Source organism: Thermobia domestica, chromosome 9 (assembly GCF_964235325.1).
Source record: "Thermobia domestica chromosome 9, izTheDome1.hap1.1, whole genome shotgun sequence".
Taxonomy (NCBI): domain Eukaryota; kingdom Metazoa; phylum Arthropoda; class Insecta; order Zygentoma; family Lepismatidae; genus Thermobia; species Thermobia domestica.
In genome coordinates, this window is record NC_137462.1 from 86,252,117 (window position 1) to 86,274,368 (window position 22,252).

At 35.5% G+C, this 22,252-nt stretch overlaps 1 protein-coding gene across 2 annotated transcripts in view; it reads right to left on the minus strand.

Annotated features, from left to right (window-relative positions):
• The window catches only part of Atg1 (serine/threonine-protein kinase unc-51-like protein Atg1), a 48,694-nt gene extending 26,645 nt beyond the window's left edge, over positions 1–22,049 (minus strand). Inside the window, exons 1-7 of one of the 2 annotated variants that reach the window (XM_081771464.1) lie at positions 21,594–22,049; positions 12,576–12,668; positions 10,681–10,731; positions 8,824–8,856; positions 7,955–7,991; positions 1,626–1,676; positions 493–615 (exon numbers count right to left, since the gene is read on the minus strand). In XM_081771464.1, the coding sequence (XP_081627590.1) occupies positions 493–615; positions 1,626–1,676; positions 7,955–7,991; positions 8,824–8,856; positions 10,681–10,731; positions 12,576–12,668; positions 21,594–21,683 (478 nt within the window). In that variant the 5' untranslated portion in view covers positions 21,684–22,049. Of the gene's footprint in view, positions 1–492; positions 616–1,625; positions 1,677–7,954; positions 7,992–8,823; positions 8,857–10,680; positions 10,732–12,575; positions 12,669–21,593 lie in introns of those variants that run through there. The other variant, XM_081771465.1, reaches the window with a different exon arrangement.
• Between the last annotated feature and the right edge of the window lie 203 nt (positions 22,050–22,252).

Sequence of the window (22,252 nt, forward strand, 5' to 3'; positions counted from 1 at the left end):
TGAAATCCGAATCTCATGCCTAATCAATCGGGGACTGAACTCATTCTACCAGAGTGATTATTAAAATGAATGATGGTGAAATTAAAATGTGCTCTCACACCGGGAATCGAATCCAGAACCACGTGCACCAAACGTGGACATGTTAGTCATTAGACAGCGGAGAGGCCTACTGAAAATATCAGATACATAAAATAGTGATCATATAAATACAATTCTATTCATATTACTGCCACATGTACGGGGAAAACTTGTGAGATATTAACTACTGCATTTGCATGCTTCGAGTATAAATGAACAACTGGAGACCTTAAGTGAAAGTATTAATTTTCTTGACACATTAACATCCCTAGTTAAATCTGTAGTTTTACTTAATCTTATGTGTAATTAGCTAGCTCAAAAGCGATAATTAATTATATATAAGCACATATATATTATTATATTATAAGGTGCATAGATACGAAGTTTTACTAGAATAACGAATTTATGACTTACCAATTTTAAGAGTAATTTCTTGAGGCTGGGGACAGGGCTTGCCACAATGACTGAGCAAAATATTCTGTGGCTTGAGATCTCTGTGTACAATTCCTTTAGCATGGAGAGCTTTCATTGCCCCGGCTAAAAAATATAATTCAAGAAAAAGGTGCTTAACACTATGCATATAGTTATAACTTTTAAAGGAAATAAAAATCTACATTAACTGTAAATGTTTGGCTTCCTCATGTAATTCGTGTATACCATTAAAGTCCATGCTAACAAATTTAAGAAACGTGCTAGAACTATAATTATGAAAGAAGTACAAAATGGGTGGACAAATAGGGAATAATCTAAACGGTAATTTTCATAGAACATGCTAGAAGACCTATTAGAACTAAAGGACCCTATACCGTATTACCACAGTAGAAATTACGCTAAACTAAATAGGAACACTTCACTAGGAGTAAAAAATAATGTTTGGACCTGCACAATGTTTATCATTCATGGAGCTTTATGGTCACTCGTCAATGTAAGCTACAAAACAACAAAATGCAATTAGCTCATTAATTCGTGCACTGCAGCATCACGATCTTTTTAAATTAAGGTTACATTCCTATTAATTCGTCATTGTTCCATTACAAATACTCAATATTACGTTAAATTTAATATTTTATTCATCTTCAATTAATTATCAAGTAAAACATTTTTAAGGGCAAATTTAAGTAGTGCTACAGTAAAAGTACACTGCAAACTATCTTAAAATACGAACATCTATTCTGTATTCATTTTTATTTACAAATACGTACATCCAACACTATTCTACACCAAGTTTTATTAAATACGACGTAACTTCTCCAAATTATAACACAGTAAACTCGTTGCACAAATAGCAATTCCATAGGTAAAATTCTACCACACCTCATGTTATATTTCTTCAAATCTAAGACACCAGAGTTAATATTCGATTGTACTTCACCTCTTACTTCTAAAAGCAAAAATTATATGAGAATTGTTCCAAGCTTGAGCATTATTAGACATCATAGAACAGCCGAAAGTATATAACAATAACACTTTCACTGAATTCCTACCAGTTCTTTCCTGGTTCGACTTGCTACCAGTTACAAGTTTACAAAATTAACCAAAACACTTACCTAACTGCCTTAGGAAGAGTCGAATTGTGTCCTCACTGAGAGTCCCTTTGGCTGAAATGACAAGTATGAATGAAACGATGGAATAAATTAAAATACACATTACAGGTTACAAGAAAACAATACAAAAGACAGACAACTCGACAACTGGTTATAAAGATTAGTGTATTCAAACCTAATCCCTATTTCACAATACTTGTCTTCCTTTCTTTCCAACTTAGTATACGGTTACCAGATTTCTTATATATAATGAATCCGGGTACGGGGTATAAGGTTACATAAGGTTACCAGATTCTTTTTTCAATTAATCCGGGAACGTGACAAGAAGTTTACATTTTTATTAATAAGATAACACATTAAAACAATTTGTAAATCCGGAAATTGTCTCCGAGAAACCGGAACGTTTGGTAACAACTTAGTACCAGACAGTTACGAGAAATCTTAGTAAACAGGTTTTTGTATGAAAACTTGTATGTATTTCCTTCGTAGAAACGAACCATAAGTATTGAAACATAAATGAATATACATATACTGTCCGACAATTAAGCAATAATGCTGATTTTATTGTACTCGAACAAACAAAGATAATGTAATAATACCGGTTTAGTATCCAAGGTACACCCTTCCTGTTTAACACAGCGAGTGGCACGATCACGCCAAAACTAGAACTATCTCTGCAACTCAGTTTCTGGTATGTTCCGTAACGCCGTTGTCACAGCTGCTTGGATGTCTTCAACATTGTCAAAAAGTAGTCCTTTTAATGGTAACTTCAATATAGAGAACAGGGGACGGGGGTACTGCAGCACACACACACACACACTTTATTTTTGGCCAAATATTCCTGACCAAGTCCTGCCCAGTGTGCGAATGAATTGTCATGGATACGGAACCAGCTACCTGAGGCTTTGTATTGAGGCCGAACACGACGAATTCTCTTTATGGAACGCTCCAAAACACTTAAATAAGCCTCGGCATTCACTGTGTGACTTTCTGGCACAAATTCATGATGAATGATACTCTTACTGCCCTAGAAGCACAAGAGCATTGTCTTCACTTTTGAATTCTGAAGACGAAGTTTCTCAGTATCCCCGCCGCATTCCTAAACACGCATTCCCATACACTCTCCGCATCAAATCAACGGTCTTGTGGGACTTTTACCCAATTTAACACAGAATTTGACATTCGCTCTCTGCTCCATCCTGCTAGCGTGCCGAGGGCCTCTCAGTGACTGTTAGTAATGGCGTCGTATTTCCCGTCATGCTTTGAGTGCGACAATGTGGTGCTGTCAGATTGTAAGGGAACGATTACTCTTTCGAACGAACATATTGGTTTACGGATTGTATTCAGTTTCGACACAATAAAATCAGTCTTATTACTTAATCGTCGGATGGTTTATACCTAGTTATATCATAAATACTGTCACAAGTTTGAATGTGAATAACACAGAGAGTATTAACACCAAGGAAAATTATTTTGGTCATGTTTTACATTGATATGTTGTACACCTGACGAACGAATCATTTTTCGAAACGTCTTCCCTTGGCCTTGATGCAGGCACGAAGTCTGTCCGGCAGGCACGTGGCATTACGCACCACGTCCATGGGGAAACTGTTCACTGCTCGGGTCAAGGATTGTTTCAGGCTGTCGACAGATGGATGCCGTTTATAGCAGACCTTTGCCTGAAGGACTGCCCAAAGATTGTAGTCCAACGGGTTAAGGTCCAGGCTGCTAGAAGGCCAATCAGCGGTAGAAATGAAGTCGGAGATGTTCCGTGCCAGACAGTCCTGGGTTGTTTTTGCTGACCTGGAGCGAAATCCTGCTGGAAGGTCCACCTTTCTCCAGGGAACATAGTAGCAGACAGTGGTTTCACTATAGGTGTTAGCACTGTGTCCTGGTACACCTTGGCAGATGTTTTAACATCTTGTTTGCAAAAATGCAGCTGGGTTGTGCCTGAGTAGCTCACTCCCCACCAAACCATCACTGAGGCAGGATGATGTGCCCTCTGAACCCTTGAAGCTGCCTCAACAGCTGCAGTAGATGACGTGGCATACACACGGTCATTTTGGGCGCTGCAGGCCTGCTCAATTGTGAACACCTTTTCGTCAGTGAACAGAATCTTTCTGTGTAGATTGTTGGCGTAACGCCGCAACAGCCTCTTTGATTTAAGGACCCTCTGCGACATTAATGTTTGGATCAGAAAGTGACCAATCCGCCTCTTATACGCCTGTAGATGTAGGTCACTCCTGAGCACACGAGACATGGAATTTCTGCTGATGTTCATCTCAGCAGCCATCACAGTTTGTGTTCGAACTGGATTTCTTCGAATTCTTGCTACGACTGCTTTCTGGACCTGCGGGCTTCGTACCGTTCGTGGTCTGCCACTCCTTGGGCGGTCAGCTGCCGTTCCAGTCTCGGTGTATCGCTGTATGGCGCGATACACGGATCTCTTGGTGATTTGTAGGGGTTTCAAGAGGTTGAAAATCTCACCTGCTGTCTTCCCGATCTTGTGTAGTACAATTACTGCTACACGATTTTCGTAATCGCCCCACTTCATCAGAACTCAGTACAATATCAACATGTGTCATGAACAGTCAAACACACACACTACATGCATCTTCCGCTTTATACACAGATGGCAGCACTGTGCCACTCCGGATGCCTACAGCGCCACTCGAAACTGTGACAGTATTTATGATATAACTAAGTATATACGCCTAAAATGAACCTCAACTAGATGAGTCTAATTTCAAAATTACATGATTAAAGAAGGTACATGAAAAGAAGTTGGTAATAGTTTCCCTACATTAATGGTTGGTAGTACCCAAAAATGTTCTGTCGGACTGCGATCTTCCAAAGGAGAAGAAACAAGAAGTCATATTTAGAAAATAAGAAATTGGCTCCATAAGTAGCAAAGTGCCTGCAACCCTCGAAAAAAACTATGGAGCCCACGGTGATAGAATCCAGCGGAACGCCAACCAAAGAAATCATCCTGTGCGTGGGTCAATTCCTGTAGATTTAGGGAACCATCGTCCCTGCAGATGGTTGTAAAACGAATGGTACAATCGAATGGGTAATGCGATAATGTAATTCTTGGGGATTACAGGAATCCACTAGTGTTTCCTAATCAAGTATAATAAGGGCGTCACGAGTGACCTTACCAACATATGGCTTTGCGTTGTCCTAAAGCAGAATAACACACACGTCTGCAATACACAAGCCTAGGTTTTCATTTTTCATATATACATTTCAAATTACGATCTTTGATCAGATCCTCAGTCACTGCTATTATCAACCATTGCCTCTATCATTACTATACTATACTTCCCCAAGGAGGTTATGGTTTTGGCGGAGTACGTGGTGTATATACTTCCACTTCACAGACTGCATACAAAGTTTTCCCTACTTTTGGTGTATGTAGAGTGATTTTTCCTTTTCGATTTCATGATTCTTGGCAGAAGTCTGCACACTATGAGCGCTCTATCATTCTATATATATCTATGTAATTTTTTAATTTAATATTGGAGCCCTTTTGCGGATCCTGGTTCAGCTTCACTATTTGTGTTACTGCACTATATGGTCGATGGAACAAAGTAAATTCGACTACGGAAAAAAATTCTGTGGTGCCCCCTTCCCTTGTTACTCTAAGCACGTACTTACTTTGCTTAATAGTTAATCCACCCTTGCACTCAACAAACACAAAACAGGTTTTAGTAAAAGACACTCTCTACCTTTCCTAGGTGTAACTTCTTATAGAAGACAACACTTACGACAATACCTTTGAAAAACAAAATCCAAATAATTTAATGCTTAATTCTTTTCGGGAAAGAGTTCGTTATGCTCCCTACATGAGAACTCCCCCCCTCCCCTAATTTTCAGTAACAGTTTACCACATTGTGCAGGAAGAAAAGATCTGTGGTAACTTGCATATTGATAATAGCATGCTTGTAACTTCTAGCGGGTAAGAGAAAATCTATTCATGCTACAGAAGTGTAGTTGCCTAATCTTTAATCTTTCTTTCAGTTACAAATAAGAAATGGATGGTTAGCAGACATAACCACGGTGTTTTAAAGCCGGCTTTGTAGTGATCAGAACAGCTAACCACAGTGCTGCAAAGAATTAGGCGGCTTTCATAATAATAATAATAATAATTTTAAAAAAATAAAAAAAAATAAAAAAAACTTGACGTAATATATTCAAACTGTAACTAGATACTTGATTCAAGTCCAGAATCATCCTAAATTCGACGATATTACGGAGTGTTATTCTGATTTCCTTTTCTAAATAAGGAAGTAGTTAGGAAAGGAATGTTTTGCTCTACCCTTTCCCCCTCGCTTTAAGGGACGAAGTGTGAGATAATAAAATTAATGGCAGAAAATTCGAACCGATGGCCAAATTGAAGAAAACATTTGACTTGAATGTATGTATACACCTAAACAATGTTAAATCTTATTTACTGTGTTGTGCGAAGAAACAACATGTAGGCTATATCTAAATTTAGCATATGTTCACAAAATTAACAACATGAAAAAAGGGGGGATTATATACCTTTCTGTTGAAAGAATTCAATAAAAGAGAAACAATACTAACTAAACTATTATCAACAATATACTTTATTAGAATATTGCACCATTAAACGTTTAAGTACTATTGCCCTATAGCCAGAATAAAGGTCATATGAAATATTAGCCATCAACCAGAATTCTTAGTTAACGTAAGCTTAAAATTCAAAATTTTTCCTATGGAAAATTTTGGAGAATTAATGTGGAAATCTTTGTTTAAAGATACGATTTTATCACAAGCTTAATCATCCATGTGCTGAACAAAAATATTCTCCAAAAGCATTTCCAATATATATATATATATATATATATATATATATATATATATATATATATATATATATATATATATATATATTTGGTCTAGGAATTAATTCGTGCGGTTGGTACGCACACATTGAAGCTGTAGTACAAACACAAAATACATAAATACCTTAAGAAAAATATTGTCCATCGCTAGCCACCACTTTCGCCCATCTGTCAGGCAATGTACGGATTCCGTGGCGAAAGAAGTCCTCATCCTTGGAAGCGATCCAGTCAGAGACCCATGTTTCGATATCTTCTGAAGAAGTAAACCGCTGTCCAATCAAATCGTTGTTCATGCAATCGAACAAGTAGTAGTCCGAAGGAGCAACGTCTGGTGAATACGGCGGGTGGGGTAAAACTTCCCATCCGACATTTTCTAAATAGGTTTTGACCGGTTTTGCGACATGTGGGCGAGCGTTATCATGTTGAACAATAAGTTTATCATGTCTGTTCTCCCATTCTGGTCGTGTTCTGGCCAGAGCTTGCTTCAAACGCATTAATTGTCGTCGATAACGTTCTCCATTCATAGCTTCACCCGGTTGCAGCAGCTCATAGTACACCACACCTTTCATATCCCACCATATGCACAGCATAACCTTTGCACAGTGAATATCTCGTTTTGGTTGTGATGGACCTGGTTCACCTGGTTTCACCCAGGCCTTTTTTCGTTTAGGGTTCTCGTAATGGATCCACTTCTCATCACCCGTAATAATTCGATGCAGAAACCCCTTTCTGCTCTGTCGTTGAAGCAGCAATTCGCAAATGGTTTTTCGTCTTTCAACGTCTATGTCTTTCAATTCATGTGGAACCCAATGTGACATCTTTTGAATCATTCCCATGGCTTTCAAGCGTTTGGAGACTGTTGTTTGATCAACGCCTAATGCTGCTGCAAGTTGTTCCTGCGTTTGACACGAATCCTGCTCGAGCAATGCTGTCAATTCTTCGTCTTGAAATTTTTTTGGCTGTCCAGCTCGCTCTTGGTCTGCCAAGCCGAAATCACCACTTCTAAACCGTGCAAACCACTTCTGACACGTTCGCTCAGCTAGAGCATGGTCACCATACACTTCCACCAAAATACGATGACTTTCAGTCGCACTTTTCTGCATGTTAAAGTAATGCAGCAGGACACCCCGCAAAAACACTATCAGGCACAAATTGCGCCATGTTCACTTAACTACAAACTGGTGTTGTTGACGCTTTAATCCACTGCCCTATACTACGAACGATACGCGATGACAGGGGTTTGCAACACATGTGTGGATACACGGAACTGTGGGACGCTCCGTTCGTTGCGCCATCTCTTGTCCACCCGCACGAATTAATTCCTAGACCAAATATATAAATTTTTTGTTTTTGAATTTCTCTGAAAAAAAAGATACTTTCACACATTATACCGAAAATCACAAGTCTCACTCACACAGTTTCACTCTTTACCTGCTAAATGGATACAGCAATAAACCAACTTACCATTCAAATAGTCTGCTAGATCTCCTCCATTGCAATACTGAAAGCGTACAGAAGAGAAAAAATTGTTATGAACATCCAATATTTTGTCATACTTGGAATCACTAAATATCTACACTTTTACATAGTTATATATAAATAAATGTGAGCTGTGTTTATCATTTAATTAGTATATTTACTGTTGGAATGTTTAAATATGAGGGGCTAAATCGTGCAAATAACTTACACATTGTAGTTTTCTTTTGTGCAGTTTGCAGTTGTTCAATATACTGTACTTAAGTCATGTTTGGTTGATGTTTACTGTTGTGATGGTTTAATTGAATACTATGTGGCATGTGTGAAATTAAAGCAAAAGAGCTTTATTAATTTAGTTCCCATGTTCAAGAAGCAATGTTGTGATTTTAATTGGTACCAGATAAAGTATCTAGTAAAAAATTAAGTGTATATGATTATGCAGACTGAATGGTATTAGTTGTTGATTGACTGGTTAATTCAGGTTCGTCAGATAAATCTACCCATCTTACCTTACTCTTATTCAATACCTACAGTACACTTTAATGTTAAAGTAGCTAATATTTATCCTGACCTAACTCTGACAAATTTAGATTCTTACATTTACTATAAGCTAAACAGCTAAGCTACTAGTAACTTGGCCGTAAGGTCACTTCTACACATAGTCATTCACACACACACACACACATATATATATATATATATATATATATATATATATATATATATATATATATATATATATATATATATATATAACTGAAGCGTTATCTTTATGTTTTATGACTATGACAATCTGAATATTCAAGTCTTAAGCAATATAAAAACCATATCAATAAATAATAAAAAATAAAACAAACCTCCATGACCAAATAGACATTATGTGGAGTTTCCTGAAAGAAAGAAAGAAAAAATATTTATTAGATCTTAGAAAAGCATCGCTACCTAAATACTAACGACTCTTTACAAATAACAAATCATAATCGGCTATAGACATGGCAATCTACTCTCCACAAACAATAAATCAAGCTCCGCTGGAAAAATTAATGGACTGACAGTAGCATGAAAGAAAACGCAAGAAAGACCAAGAACACGATGCTATCTATCACGAACGCAACTACCCTAGAATCGAGCCAGAGACCTCATACAATACGTTGAACAGTCTACCACTAAGCCACAATGCCCTCCCATATTCAGAAGTAACCTGAGCGTTATTTACTAAACGGAAAAGTCCGATGTATCACATGCATTCTTAACAATACAACTTTTAATTTACGGAAGTTTCGTTTAAGAATAACAAGTATATTGAATGACAATCCCAATACCATGAACCGATAATCAAGAACAATACTAGATTATTGTATCAAAACATTTGAAGTGATCAACTGATTTTTATATTTAGTGCACTTGTGCGCACCCTACGAAAATATTTTATCACTATTACACCAGAAATCGACAATCCTAACAGCATCTCAAAACAACAGTATCACAGTCTTTAACTTGGAAGGTCTAAATTCTCTAATCAAAGAAATATTCCATATGACTTATTACACGAAAATAAAAACAATACTAAGCTTCTTCTTTTAGCCCAGCAGTTATTTACAAACTAAACTCAAATTTAATATAAACTAAGAAGACTCTAACCTAGTTTTTTGTATGTGTCGAAAGAGTATTAAGAAGAAAGTGATTGGAATTCATGATTCAGAAATCATCCTTATAACTTCACCAACTATCACCTCAATGCTAATCTGAAGGTGCGTGCGTTCGGTCTTGTCTCTTTTTCAATTTCAGATGATGTAAGGGAAAGGGAACTCAAGAATGATAACCTATACACGCACTCCATTGTTTCTAAGCACGTAACTCCACAGGAAATGTCTTGAAGTAGCCATTTCCATCAGTGTGCAATATTTCACACTGACTTGAAAATCAGTGAATGAGAAGTTTATTTGAAATTAATCAGATTTTAAAAATAGTGGAGGCGAACAAAATACCAATACATTTCACCTAATCCCTGAGTTCTCCTTCCCTCACTTTCGAGTTGAAAAATGATGAGTACACCTTTACTACTGCGCAATTCCTGAACCTGCAATTTTTAAAAAAATATCCTCACAAATAAACAAATGATAATGATAATAATATAGAACGTTACTATCCCATCTAATAGGTATCAGAAAACATTAATAAAATACTGAACAAAAGGTAAGTTACAGGTTTCTTTATATTCTGCACATCGAGTTCTGAACAGTTAATTTGATCCATTTTAGTGCACATCAAAAAAACAGTGAAAGAAGAAAAGTGAATATTTAAAGCAAATCAGAAAATAATAATAATAATAATAATAATAATAATAATAATAATAATAATAATAATAATAATAATAATAATTCGAAATAGGAGTTCAGTCCTGTCACTCAACCAAAAACTGAATTTGAAAGCTGTTCAACTTTATAACTACGAAAGAGTACGAGTAACTACGAAAATTTACACCTCTAAAATTAAAGTTAATAGATAAAACAAAATATCACACAACCACAACTAAAACAAGTAATAGAAACCTATCCATCAATTTATATTTCTCATCATAGTTCAGGATATATAAATTTATAATCTGCTCAGCAACTATGAGAACTTTATGCTGTTTATTTCCTAGGCTTAATAGCTAACACTTCTGATCTAATTAAATACTATACACTAACAGGGAAATTACGTAAACTCACCTTGCAGTCCAAAAGTGCAACGACATTTTCATGGTGTAATTCCGTAAGTTCCTGGAAGCAAGTACGACGCCATTAATATCATTGTTTTAAATTATACACATTTAATGAATACAAGTTAAACAAGATTGTCACCACGAACAGAAGTTTCTTACTAAGTAACTATAAATATCTCAGAACAATAGTTCGTTTTACTGAAGTCAAATATCTACTGCACCTTTACCAAAAATCTCGTTTCGAAGTACAATATGGCATATCAGACTTAAGTTGTGTATAAAATATTTTTCCATTACTTTTGACAATTTCCAACTACGTGCTGTATCTATTCAACCCACACAGTCAGAAGACAACACAAATACTGATGCAAGAACAATCCTTGCTCTAAGCTACGCAATAGACAAAAATAAAGACGGTCGTGATCTACAGCTATGAACAACACGAATTCTTGGACAGTTCTGCTAATCCTGGCAGTTCGTCAACACAAATGCAACAGCAGCAGGAGCCAAACACCAGAAAGAAAGAAAAAAAAAAATAAATACATAACCCTAGACATGTTGAATCCACAATGTGAAACGTAAGAGAACATGAAATAGCAAAAGAGAAACGAATAGAAAAAAACTGATTTATTCATAATCAATGTTTTACAACAATACTGCACTGTGAATTTAGTGCAGTGAAACAGGACCAACCACATCAAATAAGAACAATTCTTGCGAGTTAAATTTCAACATAACCATGCACATTAATCATGTATTTTAATTGTCTGTAGTATGATCAGAACTATTTTGCCATATACTTTACAAGTAGATTGAATTCTAAGACCCTAAGAATTTAGGAAAATAAAAATCGCATCCTTTCTTCACAACTAAACACAAGAATCATTGTTTTACCCAAAAAGGGAGTTCCCTCCCAGAAACCTAACTTAGTAACCTTCATTACCTTCAAACTACTTGAAAACTAATAACAGCCAACAGATCTTACAGGTACGTTACTAAATTAAAAAAAAAATAATAATACAGTCTCATCGATCTCTGACATTTTCTTCCCTAAAGTTGATAAAATGACGCATTTTTAGGGTTTTTTCCTTCCTATGAAACCTAAAAAGAAGGTGCTTCACTATGCTATTTCAAATTTCCACTTTAAGTATTCAAATAACTATCGTTGATTAAATAGTTGTTATGAAAACTACCAACTAAAACAATGTACATACGTATCAATTATATACTCAGAAAATGTATAGCTTTTAAACTTCCCTTATTTTTTATTTAGATATTTGACAAGAGCTCAGTTGCTATTCACTACCATATTTATTATTCTTTCAATTTCAAAAATATCTTTTTCCATAATTTCAACCAGCCACGAAACCAATAATTGGCCAAATAACGAATTAAATGCTGACCACTGAATTTAAAACTTTGCCACCATATGCGTGAAAATTAGAACGAATTTCTAGATAACTGTAGATCACTATTTTTAATGGGTTGTACAATTTATATGCATAAATTTGTGACAATATGAAACGTGTATTTTATACTTAAAGCGTATTACAAAAAATAAATGAATTAGTGAATAGTTAAAAATTTAGTACAAAGTGAATTACAAAAATTCAAGATACAACTCCAAAAATTCATATTTGAAAACTATCTTCCTGTGTATTATCTGAAGCATAATGACAAAATCGAGAACTTAAGATTAAATATATAGATAGTGGAAAGCATGGAACAAGGAACTAAGTATGTATCAGATAACAAGAGTACAAAGAAAACTAACAACGAGAAAATACATACTAGCAAGGCGAACGACCTCCTTTAAAGAGCAAAGCACTGAAATAAGTGTTTTCATTGCCAGTGCTACTTCAGCGACATGCACAATTAACCATTAACACATAAACGACCTACCTTCAGAATCTTTATTTCCTTTCCAAGTAAGTTCTGAGATTTTGCCAAATTTTTCTTTGTGATACTTTTTATAGCCACTACAAAACTTGGATTCTGAAAAAACAAACAATATTGTTTTGTTAACTTGATCGTATAAATATGCAATGAAGCTTCTCTATTTACTGTTAAAAGTGTAAAAAAGCATGAATTCCAATTTTTAAGCAATTAGTACGGCAGCAAACGATTGTGAACTGAAGTCTTACTGAGGGAAGGATTTTAGAATTATTTATTCTAATGGTGTGATTGAAAGTACAGTTCTGATGGACTGTGTCCGGTTGGATCAGGTAACATGGGAATTTGAGCTCTGAAACGGTATAAGTATGCAGATTGGAATTGATTGGACGGAACATAAGATCGTTTGCAGCGTCTAGAATATGAGAGACGGGATCTAGTGTTTAAAGTGGGATCCGAACCACTCCTCGGGTCTGTATCCGAGGCAAGTAAGTATCTTCAGCGGAAATCGAACCCAGGACCATCGCACAAAAAATGCACACGTTAGTCACTTGGAGACAAAGACATGTCAAAATAGTAATTATAGAGTTTTGTAAACTTTTGGTAAAACACTTTGGGTCATGGGATTCTATGGAGAATAAGAGGTGGGAAGCACTGAGCAAAAAAATTATCGTCATTTTATTTTATTTATAATGATCGCACGGTTTCGGAAATATTATTTGGGCTAACTTTGATGGATAAATGTTGATGAAATTTTGGAGTTGTCGATGAGAGATGGTATAGTGCAGATATGCTTTCCCGAATGATCCGAGTTAGTTTGATACAATGAGGATGAAGTTTACCACTGCATAATTGTCCATGAAACCTCCACTAAATCTATCACACCCCCTCCCCGCTAAAGCATATCTTGCATTTACACCAAATTATCTTGCATCAAACTGGTTATAGCCTCGAGATATACAGAGCGGACCATTTATTTTCATACGTCCTTGTAAGTTTTATATTAACAAAAAACTCGACATTTTGTACAATGCAGATATTGCATGGGGGACATTGTTATTGTCACCATACTCTGTCATACCACAAGGCTAACAGTGCTGCCAACCCAACAGTTATACAGTGTGTTTCAAAACAACACCGACAACGTTTGGGAGGTGATTCCTGACACCAAGATAAGACAAAGAGTATAGACCAACCTGGTTGGACAAATGCTTCCTTTCGGAGTTATAGGCTACCGAAAACAGGAAAAAATGAACTTTAAAGGTCCATAGCTCCAAAACTATTGGATCTACTGCAGTCGGGTCAAGACTTCACTTAAGAACTAATAGTGCGCTATCCAAAAATACATGTTTCAGAATCCTAAATCCTAAGGTACTCACGGAATAATTTTTATAAAGGGAGTTTGGCTACGGATATAATCTGAAGCACTTAACTACCTCTTCCTAAAAATCTTCATCCTCCTCCTAAAAATTATACATTTTGCATAATGACCTCCTCTCCAATGAACAACTTTATCTCGAAGTGTAGGTAGAACAAAAGGCGATCAATAAATTTTGCACAGATGGGCTTTTATTAGTTGCAATACGATAATGAAATTTTAGGTGAACATACTTTGATCCTTTGGTTTGAAAATGGTAGTAATTGTTTTTTATTATTCACAGATAAAGCCCAATGAACACTGAAGTAGATATCAGATCTGACAACGGTCGGTAATGGATTTTGAATTCAAAACAGGTGATGAATTAGCCACTTCAATTCATAGGAAGTTACTTCTGGTTTATGGGGATCACATTTTGGACCGTGCTAGTATCCAACGTTGTTCGCAGCTTTAAAAAAGCTCTGGAATCAGCATGGTGTCATTTCTGTAGACTTTTTGGAACATGGCTCCACAATTAACAAGAAGCGTTATTGTTTGCCACTGGATAAGGTACGACGTGCTCTCCAGACCACGACACTGAATCTGCAAGGTAAAGTTATCCAACACAATCATAACAATGCCAAGCCTCACGCAGTAGAAAATCGTGAAAATGGGATAAAACGTCGTCCCTTAGGTCCCCATAGTCCGGAATTGACTCCAGATTTCTTCCTGTTTGGTCATCTCAAGGCCCATCTACGAGGAAAACAATTCGACAGTGACAAAGCCCTCCTTTCTTGTGTGAAGTAATGGTGTAAAAGTCAGTCACTTGAAAGTCATGAACTGCATTCAAGGCATGGAAAGAACGTTGGATGAGATGCGTCATAGCAGATGGAGGCTACATTGAGTGATCTGGTCTTGTAGCTACAGGATCAAAGTATGTTCACCTAAAATTTCATTATCATATCGCAACTAATAACAATATTATAATCATTGTGCACAGCTTACTGAACGCCCTTTGTACATATGCTGCTGGTAGGTTAGATGTGTATCCCAACCTCAAGATGCCCGTTCAAAAGTGGCGTACACATGTAGGAAGGTGAAAGTTGAGTACAGATAAATAGATGAATTTGACGATCGAATCATTATTCAGGAATTGCGCGAATAGTCCCAGTGCCGTGGCATATACGTTAAATATTGCAGTTTCATTTACATACTAGTTTATAAAAAACAACTTTAGGAGAAATGTTCATACAAAAGACTGGAATACATAATAAACCATTTAAGGGAATGAAAAGTTCATAAGAATGATTAGAAAAGGCGTTGCACTTCATAAAGAAAATCAGCAATTCTTCCTTATCCTTCCTTCTTATATCGCAGAAACATTACAGAAATAATTTCAACGTCTAAGGAGCTATTAGTACAACTCCAAATACTGAGTTCGCCGACGCTAATTGAGGTGTTTGAAGTGTGAGAAACTCCCACCTCAGTAACAGTTGGAATGAACAAAGCTATTTACAAATCTTATAATAGGCTGGTTATAAATAAAACAAAACTGAATTTGTAAACATTCGTAGTTATGAAAAGACGTGCATTTGTGTCGACAGGTGAGAGGAATTATCTCCATGACATATTTAGCTTCATAACTTTTTATTCTCCCGTCTACTGACATCCTTTCCTAATTTGAAGATTTACAATTTTCACATTAATTAATATTCAATCACGATCATTTCCCAATCGTCTCATCACATATTATTATGAATTAATAATAAGTTTTAATAAAGCTTACCTATTTTATTGCGTGTAATTCGACAACTGGCTGAATCATTAAGCATGGTTACTCTATTGCTTTAGTGCAATCGGAAGCACATTTGCTATAGGTGGCACAGCAGTTAACGTTCAGTTATTTGAACAGTACAGAATAGTTCAATTTACCAGTTTTGTAGTGAAGGAGTTACTGTTCTACTGAGTTTTTTTAAACTTCGCCCTCTTCCACGGCCATGTCTCTTCTCCAGGGAAAGATTAGTCAAGGAATGTTTTTCGTTTAAAACACGACAAGCAAAGGAATTAAATTAATCACAGTATGTACTTCCATGAAGAACAAAAAAGCTTTAACACCAATTATATCTATTGCTATATACCATAATTAGAATCCTACTTCACTATTAACATTTATGACTCATAATGATTAAGTTTATATGTTTGCCAGGTAGAATGAGAAATATCCTTTCCACTCTAAATTTGTGTATGTGTGAATTGATTCGATCACTTATAGAACCGCTATGCTTCGGATTCCACGTTAAGTCTCCAGACCAATATTTCACATACCCTTGGTGTATTAAAAAATAAATACAAATAAAATACCAATGTCAAAGCAACACGTGGTAGAAAAACAAAGAACCATAACCTTCATTTAAAATAACTTTATTCACTTACTGACTAGAACCGTTTTGGTGGCTTCTTGTAAAATTTGGCTATTGCAAGTTACAACGTTGTTCGTGTCACCCATTCAATTTTTGTTTTGCTCTTCTTGATCTTCACGAATGTTAGGCGATCAAAAAGATAAAGAATAATAAACAGAATATAACGAGATGAAAATTTATCTACTTCCAAGAAACACTTCAAAAAATACATCGTCAGTGTTTTAATGTTATTAATGATTAATTTTAGTGTAAAGTCACAAATTTATAACTTAATCCCAGACACATTCTCGATATCTTGTATTGGAAAAAATCAAACGTACAACGACATGCACAGTTACGTACAAAATAGGAGAGACGCAAACAATGCACTTACTCTATTGTTCAATGTTGCCTACGTAGCCTCAACCAAATTTTAATTAAATTACCGTATGTTTTGCATTAGCTTGAAACAGCTACAATCAGTATAGTCTATGTGATAACTATGGTTTTAAAAAGGAATCGCTCCATAGTGGCAAGTATGACGCCACTTCCTCCAGTATTTCAGGCAGGGTGGATTGATTTAAATCAGTCTGATTTAAATCACGATTTTAATCAAGATTTAAATCACTTGATTTTTTTAATAAAAATCGTTGATTTAAATCAAATTCCGAAATGAATTAATTTAAAGTGAAAGTAAATAAAATCCCGTTTCTCTTCTGTTATTTCGATTATGGAAGATAATAATCATAATACAATGAGACTCAAATGTGTGTAAGCACAGTATGAAAACGAGTATCATGTAGGGAACTATCAAGGAAAATCCCGTTTAAACGGGTTACGGGCGAACCCTGCTTTCTTCTCTTTGTAACACAGGGGTTTAAAATTTCTATTCCAACGGGGAAATCACCATGGACATTTGAGATGAAAACTCAAAACTCTTTTGTGTCCACGTCTATTTGTTTGTTTCCAGATAATAGGGGCGTATTTAGAGGGGTCCGATCCCCTCTCCGAAACAAAAAATAATAATTATTATTATAATTTTAAAATTTTGGGCGAAATTTATGTACTAAATACATAGAAGTTCCTCGGGATCGTAATACGAGAAATTTTGGATGCGTTAAAATATCGAATAATACTTATGGTAAAATGGATACTTGACCCCATTGCAGAACATGCCGCAATCTGCGATATGATCGCAGAAAATTTGCTGCGCCTGTGCAGGAAAAATTGTCAGAGGAAATAAAATAGCCAACAGAAAAATATAAAAACGTGCCTGCTATGTATATAAGTCTTAATGGAAGGAAAACTCGCATTTGAACTGTTTTTCACGTCACATAAAGCATATTTTTAACAATCACAAGTGTTTCTTCTTCTGGAACTGATCTTCTTGATTTTTTTTTTTTTTATTATTATTATTTTGGAATTCCTGCAGGGAATTCACGTAATTATTCAGTTCAAATCTCTTATCGTCGCGAATTCTGTCGAGGAATTTGAAGCTTTAAAATATATAAAACTATAATTATGCCTGTTGTGCTGTATGGTTGTGAAACATGGTCGCTTACGCTGAGGGAAGAACGCAGACTGAAAGTATTTGAGAATAAAATTCTGAAACGAATATTCGGAACCCAAAGGAACGGAAATGAGGAATGGCGAAAACTTCATGATGAGGGACTGCATAATTTATACCATTCACCAAACATTGTTAGGGTTATCAAATCTTGGAGGCTCAGGTGGGCAGGGCATGCAGCGAGAATGGAAGAAAGTAGGAACGTTTTCAAAGTTTTAACTGAAAGTCCAACCGGAAAACGACCATTAGGAAGACCTAGGCGCAGATGGGAGGACAGTATTAAGATGGATCTCGCAGAAATAAGAATACAAAATAGAAACTGGATTCAGTTGACTAAGAATAGAAGTCAGGAGAGCTTTTGTGAACATGGCATTGAACCTCCGGGTTTCATAGGTCATAGAGTGAGTTAGTTAATTTTAGGCGAAATTTATGTACTTTATATGTATTTCGTGCCGCTAGCTAGTTACAATTGTTAAAAAATATGCCCCTGCCAAATATCAGTAACTTTCGTGAAAAGAAAAGTGTTATGTTGATATACATTGCTGTACTTTTTCCTTAATGCATTGTTTGGGATTGAAATAGGTTAGCGATTGGGAATTAATTCAAAATTAAAACCCAATACTTTTACTTAAATGACATAATTAACATTTAATACTAATTCCTAATGTTTTTTCTTCAGTTCGCGACTTGTATTATATGAAGAAAAAGATTTGATTTAAATAAAAAAAATCGATTTAAATCAAAAAAATCAACAAAAATGATTTTTTTGAAAAAATCATGATTTTTTTCCACCCTGATTTCAGGTATCATCTATTTCTGGTAAGGTCTACAGAAATATGCTATATTACCTATTAAGCTTACAATGCTTACGTTTCGCGCTGACCTATAAATATTATAATAAAATCTAATTATTGGAACTTCACATAAGAAAACTGAAGGTAACAGGGATAAAGAAACGTAGCTACTGCATGCAAACATATATGAATCATAACATCGACTAACGTTTTGTGCACCTAGTAACCACACGGTTTCTAAATGAGAAAGCTATTTGTGGAGCGTTGCACTTTCGTTGTCATCAGAAGCCACGGAAAATCTCTCAGATCAATCTCTTTAACATCGTATAGAAGTGCAATTTCACATGGCTTGACACACTCTTAAACTGTCTGAAAAACTGCGCTTTGCAGGGTCCTATAAGTAAGAAGACTGATCTTTTTAACTAGTTAATATGCATCCCACAGTTTCTTCATGTAATTATATCAACAAAGCAGTTTACAACCTAAGCCATAATAACCAAGACTACTATTACTTCGTTCTCCCAATAAAATCAGCGTCTAAATTACAATATCACACAGAAACTGTCGAAAAAATCTACATAAACAACCAATTTATCAAAAGGTCTCTTTCCAGATATGAACCCTTGCACTTAAAGTGCAAATTGTGTATCAAGTGATTCGTTTTTAATATAACTTTCCTGCTGAACAAGACAACAGCCTAAGTGGCCCAAACCATCAAGTAAAAATCTTACAGACGGAACCAACAAAATTAGGCTGGTGCTTTCACTCATCAATTTAATAATAAGCACGCACTATCTGTTCACCACAAACCCCAATGGCGCGAGCTGGGATCAAACCATTGACCTCATGCACTAGATGAAGTGAACGCCCTACCAGTAAGCCATCGCCTCCACCCGCTCACTCCTCCCGTCCAATATAATCCGTGTTGCTCATAATACATATATAATAATAATAGTACAAGAAAGACAACGTTTTACTCTTGCATTCATATACCCCTGAAGAGGCCTGGTACAGTTACTTCCCGTCAGTACATTACGTGCTCAATGTTTTCATGTCAGTCATCAATCTTATAGCTACTTTTATCAAACTCTTTAAATGGAAATAACGCCATAATAGTCGTAGATAAACCCTTCAGTGGTTATGTCATTTTATTGTAAACAAAATGGCTGATATTTAGTATCCCCCCAATCTTGCACAAATAAGATTTACAGTGTGTTATTTACTTTACAAAATATAGCTGAGCTAGGGACAGCTAGCGAAGGGAGCTAGAAGCCCCCAGGGCCCTTGTACTTGACTCGGCTAGATAGCATTCGGGCTTTCTGTGTCCATTTAGCACAAATTGGTTCGTTTTATGCACTGTAGTTTTTATGCCATACATCCACACCGTATTTATACTCTTGACTATATCATAGTTACAAAGAACCGTAATCGCTACCAAGTGAACCAGGGTCACTACTAAGTGATTTGGGGGGAGAAACTAAATAATACAGCGAATTTTAAGTTATTCTGTCAGCTAAACTTTTCTCTTTTTCGAAATAAGTTTTAACAGATAATTGAATGCCTTAAGTAATCCAAATACGATTTTTAGTAGTACAGATTTCTAATAATCCTCCGAATATATACAGAATCTTCATTGTAACAAGTAGGTGCATTCCTATTTTCAAAGAAATATAACAAATCTTCCAAAGTACTGCACTGTTTTCCTCGTATGTATAAGGTTATATACTATCTGTTCAGTTGATCATAGGGTCTTATATGACTGTTCTGCCCGAAGTAAAGTTCTAGTCCACTTATCCAAGGTAGCCTGTATGAGCACCAAGCAATAGGGTGGCGATATTGTAGTCTTTCTAAACTTTGTGTTTCAGGAGGAAGGGAAAGAGGAAAAAGAACACTGATTCTGGAAATTACGGAGTTGACATTATAAAAAAAAACACACACACACTACATATACTAGCTAAATAATTATGGTCTTATTCATTTGCGCATGTCAATTAATATTTTCCCTTTAAAATGTACAGTTAATGTTTAGATGAAGGGGACCAAGCTTACCTAACCTAATATTAACGAAAGTTAGCGAAATTATAACTTTTTTTTTTTTTGATTGGAAAAAAGGCTGATCCCCCTCAACTAAACATTGGCAAAATGTACGCTTAATTACCTATAAGCAGATCCTTGGCAGCAAAGATTGCAAAATATAGAAAAAAAATACAAAGTACGAAGAAAAAGCGATAAAGAACAACTGTACGCCAACACATTATCACTCAAAAAGGTTAGGTTATTTGTTAAAATTTAAAGACAATACCTGCTTCCACATGAAAATAACCAACCCTTAGTTATCTAGCTCACATTATAAAACATCACGCACAAGAGGTAAATTAGCAAGTAAAGGGAGACATTGAATTATCTATGTTAATTTACTCTATATGCTTATCCCTTATTACGAAAATCAGGCTTATTCCCTTCTGTTATTAACGAAAACAAATATATGAACGTGACATTTGTTGTGTATAAAATCTGATTGCAATAAATGACGTCTTTATCTCTAAATGCATACATATTAAATAAACAACATATGAGTGTGACATTTGTGAAGCATACAGTAAAATCAGAATGTTGTATTCCCATTTGCAGCCATAAAGATATGGTTTCAGACATACAATGTTATATAGTAAGTATATAACCGAAACCCAATCTCAATATTTAATCATAAATCTATAATCTCAAAAAAACAATGGTAACATTTACTGTACATTCTAATTTCACAAAACTCAAACATTCCTGTATTCTCATTTCATGCTTCTATAAACCTACGTTAAGAATATGAATAAAATTACAATTACATAAACAAAACATTTGAAAAAGGTCACATTTGAGTCTAGTATTCATAGTAGTCATTGTTACATATCTTACCTTTTTCCGCCGCCCTTTAAAAACGACAGCAAAAGCACCATGCCCTATTAAATCTTTGGTATTATACTCATAATCTCCTACTATTTCCATTGTATTGTGCTTACTTCTACAGTATTGGGACACTCCTTAGAATTGAACTGCGTTACTTTGACAGTTCCCCATGAAACACTGGGGGCCTAACCAATGGCCTCCATTCCGAAAACAAAAAGATCAATAATTCACATATTGCTATCTAGCTTTCTAAATCACTTTTTGATATTTACAATCCCTATTCACATCTTGCTTGTAATAATAGCACCGATGACAGAATATAAAATAACTCATTAGAGATGCACTATTTCAGAGAAACACAAAAGAACTCGTAGCACAACACATCTCACTACGTTGTTTTCTGCTCCTCCTCAACCTACTGTATAACGCAACGATCCAATACGATCTGTCTGTTGTACTCAGCTGTTGCCGCATTACAGTCATATCATTACGCGGAAAATTTAACACCTATCTTCAGAGGAAAAGTACTGCCAATCAAGTGAGCATAAACTTTAAAACCGTTTCTATAAACAAGTAAATGATAACAGAACTAAGCTACACTTATTACAAATAGTAAAAATATTAGGTCTGATTTTTATATAGTGTTCCTCAGCAGACAGTGCGGAAAC